General features: G+C 30.7%; 1 protein-coding gene across 2 annotated transcripts; it reads right to left on the bottom strand.

Annotated features, from left to right (window-relative positions):
- Positions 1-6,058: 6,058 nt before the first annotated feature.
- Positions 6,059-13,146, bottom strand: LOC146996054 (uncharacterized). Of its 2 annotated transcripts, XR_015042819.1 has the most exons (3): positions 12,611-13,146; positions 12,395-12,530; positions 6,059-6,269 (listed from the first exon to the last, which is right to left on the bottom strand). XR_015042819.1 is itself a non-coding variant. In XM_085822813.1 (2 exons), the coding sequence occupies exons 1-2, from the start codon at positions 12,905-12,907 to the stop codon at positions 6,144-6,146; spliced, it is 639 nt and encodes a 212-aa protein (XP_085678939.1). In that variant the 5' UTR covers positions 12,908-13,146; the 3' UTR covers positions 6,059-6,143. The 2 variants fall into 2 exon arrangements, 1 of the variants encoding a protein (XP_085678939.1); XM_085822813.1 differs by having other exon boundaries at positions 12,395-13,146.
- Positions 13,147-14,365: the final 1,219 nt, after the last annotated feature.

Here is a 14,365-nt window from a genome sequence, read left to right as displayed (position 1 = left end):
CTTGGCAATTAGAATAGGTAAATAATATCGTAAACAAGCACAGCAGTTATCGGTAACAATTTGCTATCGCTGTTATATGGTATGCACTTGAACTTTAAGGATATAGGAAAACTGTTAAACTCTTGAGTGTTTTTTAGGCAGAACATTTTTAAATTCACAGATATTGTTCTTAGTTTGTAAACGTTCCCTATTACATATAATTCACAATGTTTGACAGAAAATTTACATATATTACTCTGTGTCTTATATTGAATTAAATTATTATAATTTGAATACTGTTGTTATTGTATTGCTACGCATTTACTTGCACTCTAAGTGAAATAAATAACAGTAAGAAAAAGTAATTAAACGGCATAGAACAACATTTTGGGTCACAGTATATTTCATATTTCGGTTATTAGCAAAACAGTTATTTGTAATGAATGAAAAGGAATAGAAAATCGAACTAATTCTTAACAATATTTATATACCACATGTACGAACTGCTAGGACAATAATATTTGATTTTCATTTTTATGGATAAAAACTCTCTACAAGAAATTAAGAAATATTATTTATTTTTTCATAAAAAACGTACTGTTTTGCAAAAACTTATAAACATCTTCAAGTTGATTCTGTTGATATTTTCATTAGATCTCATCAAAGAGTTTCATATTTTTCTATCAGAATGTTTTAAAAATCATTTTTTCATCATAAAATGTCTGTATACATCTAGGTTCAGCAAAGAATTTTGTGTAGCTGGTACTCTTTTCATTCACATTTTTCACACTTGGGATCTTTTGTATTCCAAACTTTTGTATACTGTAGTTCTAAATTTGATGTACTTTGAAGTAATTATCTCACAATTTTGTGCATTTATTGAATTATAATAAAATTACTGTATTATTATTTCAGTTACATTTTAATTAATATTTTCATTCTGGGATATACAGTCTCAAACCTTACCTAGTGGTGCAGTGTTCCAGATTTAGAAAACATTTTGAACAAATAAGATCTTACTTCAAAATAGCTTTCTGTCCATCTTATCAAAAGAATGTAATCTGTCACTGAATAACAAATTTTCTAAAATTCCAGTCTTGTCATTTCATCCTTTCGTCTATATTCTAATTTATATTAATAACTTCTTACAATCCAAGGTACCCTTCTAATGTTTTAATCTGATGCTATACTGTAGGCTGTTTTCATATTTCAAATAAACTAATTTTCCTGTAATTCTATATATTCTTTTATTATAATTTGTCTTATCTTGATTCAGATTTATTAATTTGATTATATAATTTTATATTACTTGCACAATACTAACAGTTTTGGCTCAGATAATTAGACTTTTTTAATTCTTTCCAGACATTGTTTAAATATTCATTGTATAACTGAAAAGCTGTAATACTAAAGGTAAATAAAGGAAGAAACTAAAGCATATTTCATGCATCTTCTTCTTGTCCCTCTTTTTTAATTCATGCAGTGTATATATTTCTCGTTGACTGTTCGTTATTTGGCTCTAGTGTAGAATTGGGTGCCCCTTCGATTAGCGCAGGGGCGTAGCTAGAGGGGGCATCTATCCCCGGGCGCAGAATCCAAGGGGCTCCAAACTGATGTTACGACATGTTAGAATTAAATGTTTTCCATCCTTGGCAAGCAGTAGGGGGCGCGAAATCTTCAGTTGTCCCTGGGCGCTGAAAACCCTAGCTATGGATTAGCGACAATTTTTTAAAAAATTTTGCCGATGAAACCTCACTTCTGGTTACCATGATAGTTTTAACTGTGTTTTAGCTTCCTGAATTTATTTAAATGAAAATAGATTGATGTGTACATGGACAAATTTAAGGCAGTGTGTAATGCCTAGTTTGTGCAATTCTAAGATGTTTTTTTTAAGTGAAAACAGATTGATGTGTACATGGACACAGAGTTTGTGCAATTTTTTGACTTCTTATTTTGGTTTTGTGTAGCGGCCATCTTGAAATTATGCCTTCCTGGCACTGATCTTGGCGTCAAAAAAGAATCCCCAAAAAACAAAGGGCACCCAATTATAAACTTTTACCCATTATTTTTATAATTTGCATGTATTGATATGCATATTTTCATAAATTTTGCATTGTTACTCATTTCATTCTGATATTCTGTTTATTTATTACATCAATTAATGGAAATTTATTTGTTTTGTCAAAGTTTAGTTATTGTTTATTAACTCCCAGTAAATTTAATGTGAAACAGAGTTTCTTTGAGTACTTTTCTCTAGTGCTGTAAATATTTATACATAGCTGTCTGTTTCTATACTTATTTAAGGATTTTGATTTTCCATTAAAAACAAGAATCAAAATTCAATTTTATAAAGCTAATTACTACAATTAAAATATTTGTTGCAAATAAATGCATTTAAAATTTTAAAATACTTAAAAACAGTTTAAGTAACTACAATTTTAAGTTTGCTTGTTGGAATTTCAAGTAAAAATGCAATTAATTTGAATATTTTTATGCTAACTTAATTAAAGAGTTTAAAGCATTCAATATAGTAATATTACATTAAAAATTCTGCATTATTTAATTTCATCGAGAACACAATGAACCTTCATTACAATATTCAGTTCATTCAATATTTTCAGAAATGTACTTGTCCTAAAATTGAAAATATAATTATTTTTTAAGAAAAACTTCATTAAAAAATTTACTGATGGCTATTTTATTCATATTTCCCTAATTACTTATTTTATGAAGCTGTATTTTTTAGTCAATTTATGGCAAAGCACACAAAGGCTATCTGCTTAAGAGGAATCTTTTCCTTCGTGAAAGATTATGTAACATTCATATTCACTGTGCACATAGGAAAAATTATGAAGACAAATTGTGCGCCAATAGTCTAACCTGGATTGAATTACCAATTCTTAGAGATTAATTTCGGGGTTCTTACTTTAAAGATAATTTCTGTACTAAAATTGTTGAGAACATAGGGGTTATTTAAATGTGCAGCTGTTATAAAGTAACACTTTTGTAATAAAATAGTAAAATTTATCTTTGAGATTCTTGTAAGAGATAAAGTTCATCATTATTATTCTTAATGGAGGCTTTTCTTAAGTTTTAGTTAGAATCATTAATATGCATGAATCACATATATGCAGAAACCACACAAAATTTAATTTTCTTTCTGAATTTTGAATTAAAATTCTGAACAGATTTTATTTGTTTAACAACTAGTGAAGAACCTTTGGTATGTTTACAAAAATTATGCATTTTCTATATTAAGGTCTGATTAATAGATTTTTATTTTTTTTATATACTATGAGAAGTATAGACATAATTATTTCTCAAACCTGTTCATGACTTTAGCCATTAAACAAATCTATAATAATATTAGATTAGATATAACCACAGATTCTCGTAAAGTTCACTATGCGTTTCTTGTAATTATAAAAGTTGAGTTTTTTTTTTTTTTTTTTAAATTTACTAGAATTTTATGTGTCAGATACCTAAAGATAAAAAATTATAGTTTAGTTAATTAACTTTGAAAAATGGCAGCTCAGTATCCAAGCATGCAAAACTGAAGCATAAAAATATTTATTCATGAATACATGAAAAAATCCAAAAAGCAGTATCCATTTAGGAATAAAATATTTAAAAGAAAAAGATAGAGACTGTTAGTTTAGTAAAATCTTTTTATATTAAAAGTACCTAACCTTATATTAAAGGCAAACAGGCTGGCTGCATGGGTGTTTTTGTGGTTTTCCCCATGTGTAATTTTCATCCATTAGCAAAACTTCTGGGCCAATAGCACTCCTAAACAGTCTAACTTGGGGTTCCAGTAGCTCGTCAACATATCTACGAACGGTTACAGAACCTCCTTGAAAGATTCCGATGCGGCCACTAGTCGTACGCATTAAACCGCGGAAACGGTATATTTCACGGACAAGAGAAGGGAAGTTGTGTGTTCCTTTCTCTTTCCAGATCAACAAACGTCTAGAATCACTGTTTATACTACGTGTGGACTTCTCAGTAAACAATACTCGCGATCAGTCGTTTTGGCTCCACTGAACATGACGACGGTACCAGTTTAAACGGGCCCCTCTGGAAGATGGAGTGAATGGGACACAAACCATTGGTTTTCTTGCATACAGTCCAACCTCGTTAAGCCTTCGTGCAGCAGCAGAACGGCTAATTCGAGTTCCTATCGCAGCATGAAGCTCTAAAACCAAATCCCTTGCAGTTTCTTCGCGTGAACAAGGATATAAAACACTCTTCTGATGCACTTGTTGCTCTTGGTCGCCGTTGACCAAGGCTGTCTGTCAACCGATTCTTATTTTTGTTTCGCTAATACCTTGCTAAGTTCATAGGATATGTTTCATGTTTTGCAGGTGTAATCTTTGGCATGAAAATACAGTTATATCTTGAACAGATCACTTCCACATACACAAATGATATACCATAACACAAAATATTCTGGTGAAATCCTATCTGAAATGATCTAAATTTTTGTGTCATGTTTCTCAGTATAAATCATACACACCAATACAGAACAGTATCTCGTATCTAAAAAATATTTTTGGTTCCTTACGTATATCATTACAGTATTCATTTATGAAACCTCTCATTTTCTAAAAATGCAGGTTTTATTCCATATACTTTTGACACTTTGACGTTTTCAATCTGTAATAGTGCTCAACTAGATCCAATATTTAAAATTGCTTGTTGTAGGCTTTTTACACCCCTATTCTGCATATCACAATATTAGTTGCTGTTATAATCAGTCACATTTATTCATGCTGTGAGAGAAAAACAGCACAGTTCAACATTGATGAAATAATTAACACTTAATTCCAAGAACCATTCCTACTATATTATGATACAAATTTAAGAGATTTATGAATGTGTTAGAATTGTAAAGTTTTCCGTTTAATGAAAACATTAGGAAATGTGACTTCAAATGGTTGCTACAGAATATTACAAGTTTGAATTTAACTGCACACTTTTGCCCAATTCATGCACTATAGAACCTCATTATTTTGGTTTAGTAGATTAATAATTAGATATCAGATTAGCATTAAGTTTTATTTTCTGAGTCATAGAGCATCCAAGAATAGAAATGATAATTAATTTAACACTTCAAAATATACTCATGTGCATGAAAATAACTGTAACTGATGCAAAATGGGAGAAAACATGGTCTTTGTAAAAGCAGTGTTTGTTCTTTAGTTATGAATGTTTAAATCAAATCTGGATTTTATGTATATGCTATTATTATTAAATTTAAATGAAATACATGTATATGCTTAGAGCAAATATTCACTTATTTTTAATGTGTCAAACAATTTATGGATATTAAGAGTTCTGCAGAAAATTCAACTCTTTGAAACCATCCATGCAAATGGGAAACAAAGAAATTTCAGCAAGTACTTCTGTAATGACAGGAAATAATAATAATAGGCATTATCTAACTATTAAGTAATGATAAGACTTATTCTAGAATTAAAATTATTTAATTTCCTGAATGCTTTAATATAAGTCTGGCTACACTCTTCTGTGTGAAAGACCACAAGCCCTTTGCCTGACACACAAACTTTTAAGCCTCCTTATTTTGCAATAAATAGTTAAAAATTAAAAAATGGGCTGTAACTTTAGCACTCATTTTTCATAATTATTATAAGACCAGTATATTCATCTTTTTGATTAGCAGCAAGTTCACTCCTATTTCTTTGTTTTTGAATGTTGAAAAATTAAAATATCTAATTATTGGTAGCTCTTTTGATATTGGAATGTGTGAAAGTTTAATTTGTATACAGCTTTACGTACTGAAACTTAACAGATATGCAAGTACTCTTATTAACCAGCGAAAAAAAAAAAAGTGTCCACATTTTTAAGTGACTATAGTGTTTTTTAATCTTAATCAATGAAAATCAATTGATATCATGGATGATGAAATAAAGAATGAAAATATATTTTATTTAAGAAGAAATTGGGATAATGTATTAGTCAATGTCTTGTAAGAAACACTACTTATATTATGCTTCATAGATATGACTAATTCCTAATATGTGGAGTAATTTTCAGTAAAAAATAATTCAACAATGGATAATTTTTTCCCCAGACTTTATTCATCTTTTATTTCTGAAAATAAAGACATCAGATAAAATTCATTGACTAGAGCATAAATATTATTATTGAACCATATTACTAAAAAATTTATGAGTTTCAGTTTCAGAAAATTCTCCTGGCAGAGCTTGCTCTTGACTTTTAAATACATACCAGATTCCTGCCAATCGTTTACTGAAAAATAAAGAAGACTAAATTCAATTGTGAAACAGCCAAGATCATTGAAAGCAATGCACTATTCATTTTGCAAACATAAGCCTGAAATATTAAAAATGATCAGATTGAGATCAGATATGAGATTATTTATGAACAGAAAAATTTGCAGTACTTGCATACTATCCCATTGGCCATGAAAATTGGTGCAGAACCACTAATCATTCCTGAGGAAATCCTTCACAGTGAATGGGATGAAGTGTTAAGTACAAATTCTCTTATTCCTCTTTAAAAATAAGAGAAAATTTTGGCATGTAGGTCCCCGAGAATGCATTGTTAACATAAAATGAACTATTCTCTATTATCCACAATTGGGGGTATCACCCTGGCCAAAAGGGTTCATTGTTGCCTACTTTAACAATTTTATCTTATACTACCAAGTTACATACAAACATAAGCATTTTTATTTGTTTATTGGCCATATAACATCATTACAAAATAAAGCAAACTAAAAAAAAAAAAGTGTTTTATAGAAACTGTATGGCAACAGATGAATTGCAAAATATTTGTCCATTATACTTTATATTTTTCAAGCATCACCAAAGGAATGGAGTGCTGTCCTGAAGAACATTTCTTAATTTAAATTTCTTTAAATATGTCAATCACTTAAAATTATATGCTTGTATATCAATTTCCGGAATTCAGTTATATTAACTGGCGTATTTAAACTTTGATTTTTAATCCTCTGATAAGCATAGTAGCATACTAAAACACCACAGCTCATATTATCAGTTTGCAAAATACGTGAAGGACAAATTATTTTCCATTTAGTGCTAGTAGCAAATATTTTAGCTAAAACCTCACACCATGTATGAATTAAAATTTGATACTCTTGCCCACATGATTTATTTTGTGGATCATAAAATTCAAAAACCATATCTGAAATATTTACTATTATTAATATCCAATGACAATTTAAATTTGCAGGGATAAAAAATAATTTCGCTGATTTCAATCTTGTTAGTAATGGATCTTTAATACAAAAATTTGGTTTAGGAATTTGTAAATTAGACTTAACAAAGGCAAAATCTTCATAACTGTTTAATATTTTAAATAAAAAAGCATCAATTATAGTATTATAGAGCCATCCTTTTCGAAAACATGAAGATACAGATTTAAACAAGTATTCTTCTTCATTATTTATAAAAGGATCTATAGATTTTAACATATATGGTGTAATTTCAATATCATGTATTTTTAAACATGATTTGGTCAAATTTTTATTCATTCTAACACTTACTGAAAAGTTTTGCTCTGCTGAAGATAAATTTATCTTTTCCTGTGTACAAGGTGGAACATTCTCGGTTAAAATATTATAAATATATTTTCTAAATTGAAGGGTATCTAAAGGAAGATTTAAGGCTAATTTATTTACATGTTGAAATGCATAACAGATGAAGACCCCACAACTGCTTTCATAATTTTGTAAAGCATGCGGTAGACACTGAATATCCCATGAATCGTTAATTTGTAACTCACTGTTAATTACATTAGACCATTTATTAGTTAAGTTTATGTATTTTTGATTGCATGAATTTATTAACGAGTCATATAAATAAAAGGTATTTTTCTTTAAATCTGCTATGATCAGAACCCAATGAGAATCAATGCAAGCAGGAATCAATAAATATTTGAAAGATTTCAAAGAAACAGGAAAAACATTTTCAAGTGATAATGCATCAGATAAGATAAGCTGGGTAATCGAGGAATCAGCAAAAGTATATTGATCATCACTTTCTAAAATTTTGTATAAAAATGCATTTATGATTACATCAAATAACCACGCCCTAACAAAATCTGTACAAACCGATTTTATAAAAAATTCTTCACTTTTACTGATATAAGAATCTAAAAACTTTAAAGCAATACGATTGATACTATAGCAGCCAATTTGTAAAATTCTTTCAGAAATATCTTCGCTAGATTTTAATGGAAGGGAAAATGATTTATTTTGATCAACACTGGTTAAATCACATAGATATTTATCACTGTCATTTAAATCAAATGCTACGGCTTTAAATTTAATTTTCTTTTCCACACATTCATTTATTTCTGGGTCATCTACATTATCATTAAAATCTTGATTCTTATTCTGCTGACATTTCTGTAATTTTCTCTTTTTAGAAGTTTTAAACAATTGTGGGTTAAGTTTTTGATTTGGTGAAACTGGACATGATGCACTTGAAACTGCTCTTGAATTTTCATTCGAGTTTAAAATTCCTCTACATTCTGAAACTAATGAATTTAATGTTGTATGAACACACTTTAACATGACATTTTGGACTTTTGGTTGTCTTATTAATTGCAGTAATTCTTCTACAAGCTTTTCACATGCATTTACTCTCTGTTCAATACTTTGTGGATTGTAATGATTAACAGAATACACATTTATTGATTTCATACTTTCATTGCATTTCTGATTCGATTCAAGATTAATTCCCGAGGGATTAAACACCCAATCATTTTGTTTATTAAGGAATGAATACACTTTATGTATACGTTTGCACAGCAATTTATCTAAGCAATTGCAGTGATACAAGTGACTACACAATGAGACACATGATACTTTAGGGCATCTATAAAAGCAAAAATCCTGACACGGACAAATTTCAAAAAGACGCTGCACAGTATATATTTTATTTTTTGTCTGAGAACAAACAGTCCAAGAAGTATCAGAGCATTTATTTACATCACTGTCCCTAATTTTTAGTCCTCTCTGATGCCTACTTAAACAAGAAATGGAATTTCTGGGAGATACATTAGTGTATAATTTATAGGTATGATTTAAATATTTATCTTTCTCAATTGTCAGAAGTGTAGAAATTAAAATATCTAATCGTCTATTATGTCTCCGCTTAAAATAAACAGTTTTCAACTGATTGTGAAAAAATTCACAGTACATGTTAGTATCAGTAAATGCATGTGGAAAGTTCTGATAACACAAAGCCCATTCCTCTAATCTATTTTTATAATTTTCAGAAAAATATTCAATAAAATCTTTTCCTAGAATAGTCATTCAAAAACTTACTTATTTGATCATGAAAAGTGATCTGGTTTCTTTCATGTAATATATTTGTTAATTCTCCTAGCATTTTTTGTCGCACTTCCTTATCTACCACTTTAGAATTTAGTTGCCGGAACCAACTTTGGCGTATGTGACACGAACATAAAAGATGCTTAACATCTTGACCAAAAACCTTTGAAAATGCAGGATATGTAACTTTGTCATCATCTGTCATTACACAGTTTACATATAAATTTGGTACACGACACTTTAAACTATTAAATAAACAATAAAGAGTGTCAGCATCTAGAAAATTAGTAATAAAATGAGCAACTGGATAGCCACAACCAAATTCATCAGGTACTATAAGATTAAGAAGGTAAAAATCATACTGGTTAGTCTTATGCGTAGATTCGATACATAAAATCTCTGTACAACCTTTTATCATTTCTTTCTGTTCACGCGTCTGAAGACCAAGAGCAAACGATTCTTTATGATTTGGAAGATTATCTAGATCAGTTGGACCGTACAAAGTTGAATTATTCTGAGGCTTATATAATAACACAGGATTGTATGCTTCACATTTTAAAGTTTCAATGATTGAATTAACAGAAACTGCATCACTACTTGGACGCAATGAATTGTTTAAATATCTAGAATAAGCAGAAATAGTTTTACGGGAGACAAAGCTTTCCTTTACAGGGAAATTATTTCTATTCTCGCGATTTCCTGATCCATCTTGTAAGATATTCCTTATTTTTTGTGGAGGCACAGACAAACGTAAATTTGCTTTTATTAAACACCGCGTACTTTGTTTCAATGGCTGATATTTACAATTTTCAAACTTTTGCTCATGATTATGTTTAGGAAAGTAAAAAACAGAGATTTTATTCATTTCTTCACAAGCCCATATTCTGACTGGACAACATACACTTTTTGAAACTGTACCTTTTTCATTTTTCCGACTAGTTTTTTTTTCAAAATCAGAATAACCTTGCGTGGTAAACTGACAACAATAATAATGATAAGTTTTAGAATTTTTCGTTACTTTAGAAAACTTTCTGAATGAAGTAAATGCCGAGGTTCCTTCCAGTTCTAGCCAATCTAGAAAATAACTCATTGTTTCAAATGAATATTCTTTTAAGTTATTTAAATTATGTTCATCTGCTAAATGCTTATTAAAATTTAAAACATATGTAAAAGACTTATGGCAATCAGGTATGAAGCATACATACAATTTATTAACTTCTGTACAAAATTTCTCATGTTTAAAAAATGATAATTTGCAAGGATAACATTTATTACAATTTAGACATTTCCGAGGGTAAACAGATGAAAAATTTTGTTTTAAATCAGGTACTTGTTTATTTGAACTTTTTTTTTTTTTTTTTTTTTTTTTTTTTGTGGTTATAAAATGAATTCTTCGATTTATAAGTTTTCAAGCATATTTCACATTTACGAAGATAAGCCATTTCTATTTTATCACTAATACATTCTTTGGTTTCTAATTTTTTAGCACTCAATACATTATCAATGTTTATAAGAATATTACTCTGAGGAGAAGTTATTGAAAGTTTAAAATTTTCAGTTTCAAGTTTTTCTTTGCAATTTTTTTTATGATTATTAAAAGAATTTTTAGTTTTATAGTTTTTTTTACAAATATCACATTTTCTAGGATAAAGCGATGGTGCATTACAGTCAATTTCGGACCCCCCTCCAGTCAGAATAGGACACATAGACTTATTTTTCCTCACTTGACAATTAATTTCACTGCTTTCTACATGATCTTTTAGTAAACAAAATTTATTAAAGTGAAAGAAACTTAGGCCTGAACTACAAGAAGTGCTTTTTCTGGTCATAGAAATGTTCTTTTGCTGCAAAACATAACTAGAGGCAAAGTCAGAGTAAAAATCATCTTTTGTTGCACACAACTTAGGTTGTGAAATATCAAAATTTGTTGAATCATTTTTTAAACTCCCTTTGCCACTAACAGAAGCACAATACAATGGATAACAATCACTGAAAGAAACAGCACTTGCCTGCTGTACACTACAACCAGCAGCAGTGACTGCATTCTTTAGTGATGATCCCATGTAGGCCATTACACTTCTTAGGCGCAAAACAGCTGAAGCAGCATTCTTCAGATGCAAACTGCCACTAACAGTCAAATCCCTCCTTGGACACAAACCATCACCAAAAGCACGAATTGGTTTCTTTTGAAAATTAGCAATTGAAACAGTAATGTTCGTAGAAGAATTAACAGTGGAACTAGCACTGCTCCTCAGAAAATGGCCAGAACCATGGACTGCAACACGCCTGGAGGAGTCAAAATCAGCAAGGATATCATTTCTATTCTTCCATTCTGAGAGTGACGTTATTCCTTGAATGCAAACCAGAAGCAGCATTCTTCGGATGACAGCCAGTATCATGGACACCAACAAGTCTAGAATGACAGCCAACACCGGGAATGACAACATTCTCAGGACTTAGGCCTGGGGTAGCAACGTTCCTTGGACGCAAATCAGAACCAGAACGAGGGACGGCAGCATTCCTTGGACGTGAACTAAAACCACTGACATACTTAAAATGAGAGCCAACACTACATATGGCAACATTTCTAGGATGACATCTAGGTTTAGTCCCATTCCTTACATGCAAACCAGAACCAGTTCTATGGACAGAAGCATTCCTTGGGCGAGATCCACCACCATGGCCAGCAATGCAAAGAGACCGAGAGCTAGCATCTGGGTTGGCAACATTTTTCGGATGTGAGCCAGGGGTGGTATCATTTTGCAGATGCAAACTAAAACCATCTGTGTGGTTAACAGCATTCTTCGAATGAGAGTCACCACCATGGACAACACATTTAAAACGAAATCCAGCACCAGAAATAGCAACCCTCTTCAGCCGAGAGCTAGAAGCAACTTTAGCAGCATTTCTCAAATCAGAATTAGCCTTCTTAGCAGCATCTACAGCACAACCATGCTTTAAAACAGTTGAATAGAGAGGATAAGAAGGGCTTGCAGAAACAAAAGAATCACTCAGAGGTGGAAAATCCAATGTAGTAAATGAAATACAAGGCAATACAAAAGGACTTACCTTTGTAGAAACTGGCTTTGAAGTCAAAACAATCTTGATATTATCCAGGAAAACTGCCGCAAGTTTCTTGTTCCCCAGACGGTTTAGATGTAATCCATCCCTAGCCAATAACTTAGCTCCAAAATGATGAGACGACCTGCAAATAAAAAACGCTTCTCGATTTTGGCAGTACTTTTCAAGTTGAGAATTAATTTCTACAATCTTTCTATTAATTACCTGTAAACGGTTCAAAGCTGCTACTCGCTGATTTAAAGTTGTGAAAAAATCTTCACCACGTGGTAGGATATCTGAAATGATAACATTGATATTCGGGTTCAAACGTTTAATATCCTTAAAGAGGCAATCGTACTTTTTAAGAATATCTTCAACACTGTCATTCGAATTGTTGGTACCAACATGCACCAAAATCAAATGGTATCGATTGTCCAAAAAGGATATCTTACGTCTTAACCTTTCTATCGTTGCACCAGGAAAAGAATGTAAATCTACTTCATAATTCAGAAGATTCGCCATGAATATTTACCCATTGAATCTCCAATTATAAGTAATTTCATCTTTTTTGGTTGCATATCGGCAAAACAAACAACTACAAATCGAAACACAGATCAATAATTATATATGCTGTAAATAAAATGAAACTATAAATTAAATGAAAATCAAACACTAATCATAAATATAACAAAATACAAATAATTATTAATAGAAAAAAAAGAAGATAAATAGCTGAAGGAAAGCGAGAAAAATGGCGCAAAAAATACACACCTCACACTCGCTAATTAACACGTGAACTAAATTAGCGCCAATTCTTGACCTCGCGGAAAAATTCACGGGAAAAAAATAACGCCAAATGCTCGCCAAGCTATGTTGCCAACGGAGATATCAAAGGTACATATCCGGTGATGACGTAGAACACACTTCCGGGTTCCGATTTGCGGAATTCTGTAAAACTCTTTCCAATCAAATGGGCTTACCCGCCAGTTTTCAGACTGTTGCCAGACACATACATGAAATTATTAATATAATAAAAAATGCTAAAACTGAAAATAAGCTAGCAATACGCTTAAATCTTATAATATTCTACTTTAATCACTGCTTCCTCTAAAAATTTAAGATTAAGATGTCATGTTATCCTAATAATGAAGCTAACAGGAAAAAAAGAGAGTTTAAGATCTTAACACCACCCTTTTATTCTACAGGTACTCTGATTTCAAGAAAAACGCACAGTTCGATGATATTTTAATGAAATTAGGTTCGTGTACTGAAGAAATCCTTGTATTTTGTTCTTGAAGTTCTGAATGACGTCAAAGACTAGGGTGTTTATTTGTTTTATGGAATGAAATAAGTGGATTTTATGTAAAAAAAATACACCTTTTCTAACTTTTGCTAAGCTATATAATTCATGTATGTTTCTTACGCTCAAAGTTATACAATTATTCTCCGAACGTGCCTTAGGATCTCCGTTACGGAATAAAGCCAAATGTGATACGTCTAATATTATTCTAGAGCTTAGATCGAAAATATTTCCAACCTGCCAAGCGAGATAGAAGTCTCATTGAATGTGATGCCCATCGTAGAAAGCTTTTCAAGACTAGTTGGTGAGCGCATTGCACAAAACTCAACTACATCTTTTACATTTTACTGTTTTCGATTTATGTAATTTTCTCAGATTAAAAGGGATGTTGAAATTATTGCTTCTAAATAAAAATTTCATGTAATTAGTGATTTGTGTAATCTGCAATGATAATTTTATTAATAATTTTCAGAATTCGGCTTTTGAATGGCATTGATATCAACTGGAAACTCCACGTATTTTGCAAATCTTCTTTCCACAGTAATAATGTGTCCTCTTAAAAATTCTTCTAAGTAACTAAAATAATAGATATGGAAATTGCATCCCAGCTAAATATTAATGACTGGACAAATTTAAACTTTTTTTAATGTTAACTGAATAAAGATGAAAGCACTTCGAGA

Source organism: Stegodyphus dumicola, chromosome 8 (assembly GCF_044657685.1).
Source record: "Stegodyphus dumicola isolate Sdum_Otavi_A_Nest chromosome 8, ASM4465768v1".
Classification (NCBI taxonomy): Eukaryota; Metazoa; Arthropoda; class Arachnida; order Araneae; family Eresidae; genus Stegodyphus; species Stegodyphus dumicola.
The sequence above is the reverse complement of the archived record's forward strand: the minus strand, read 5'-3'. Positions and strand labels throughout refer to the sequence as shown.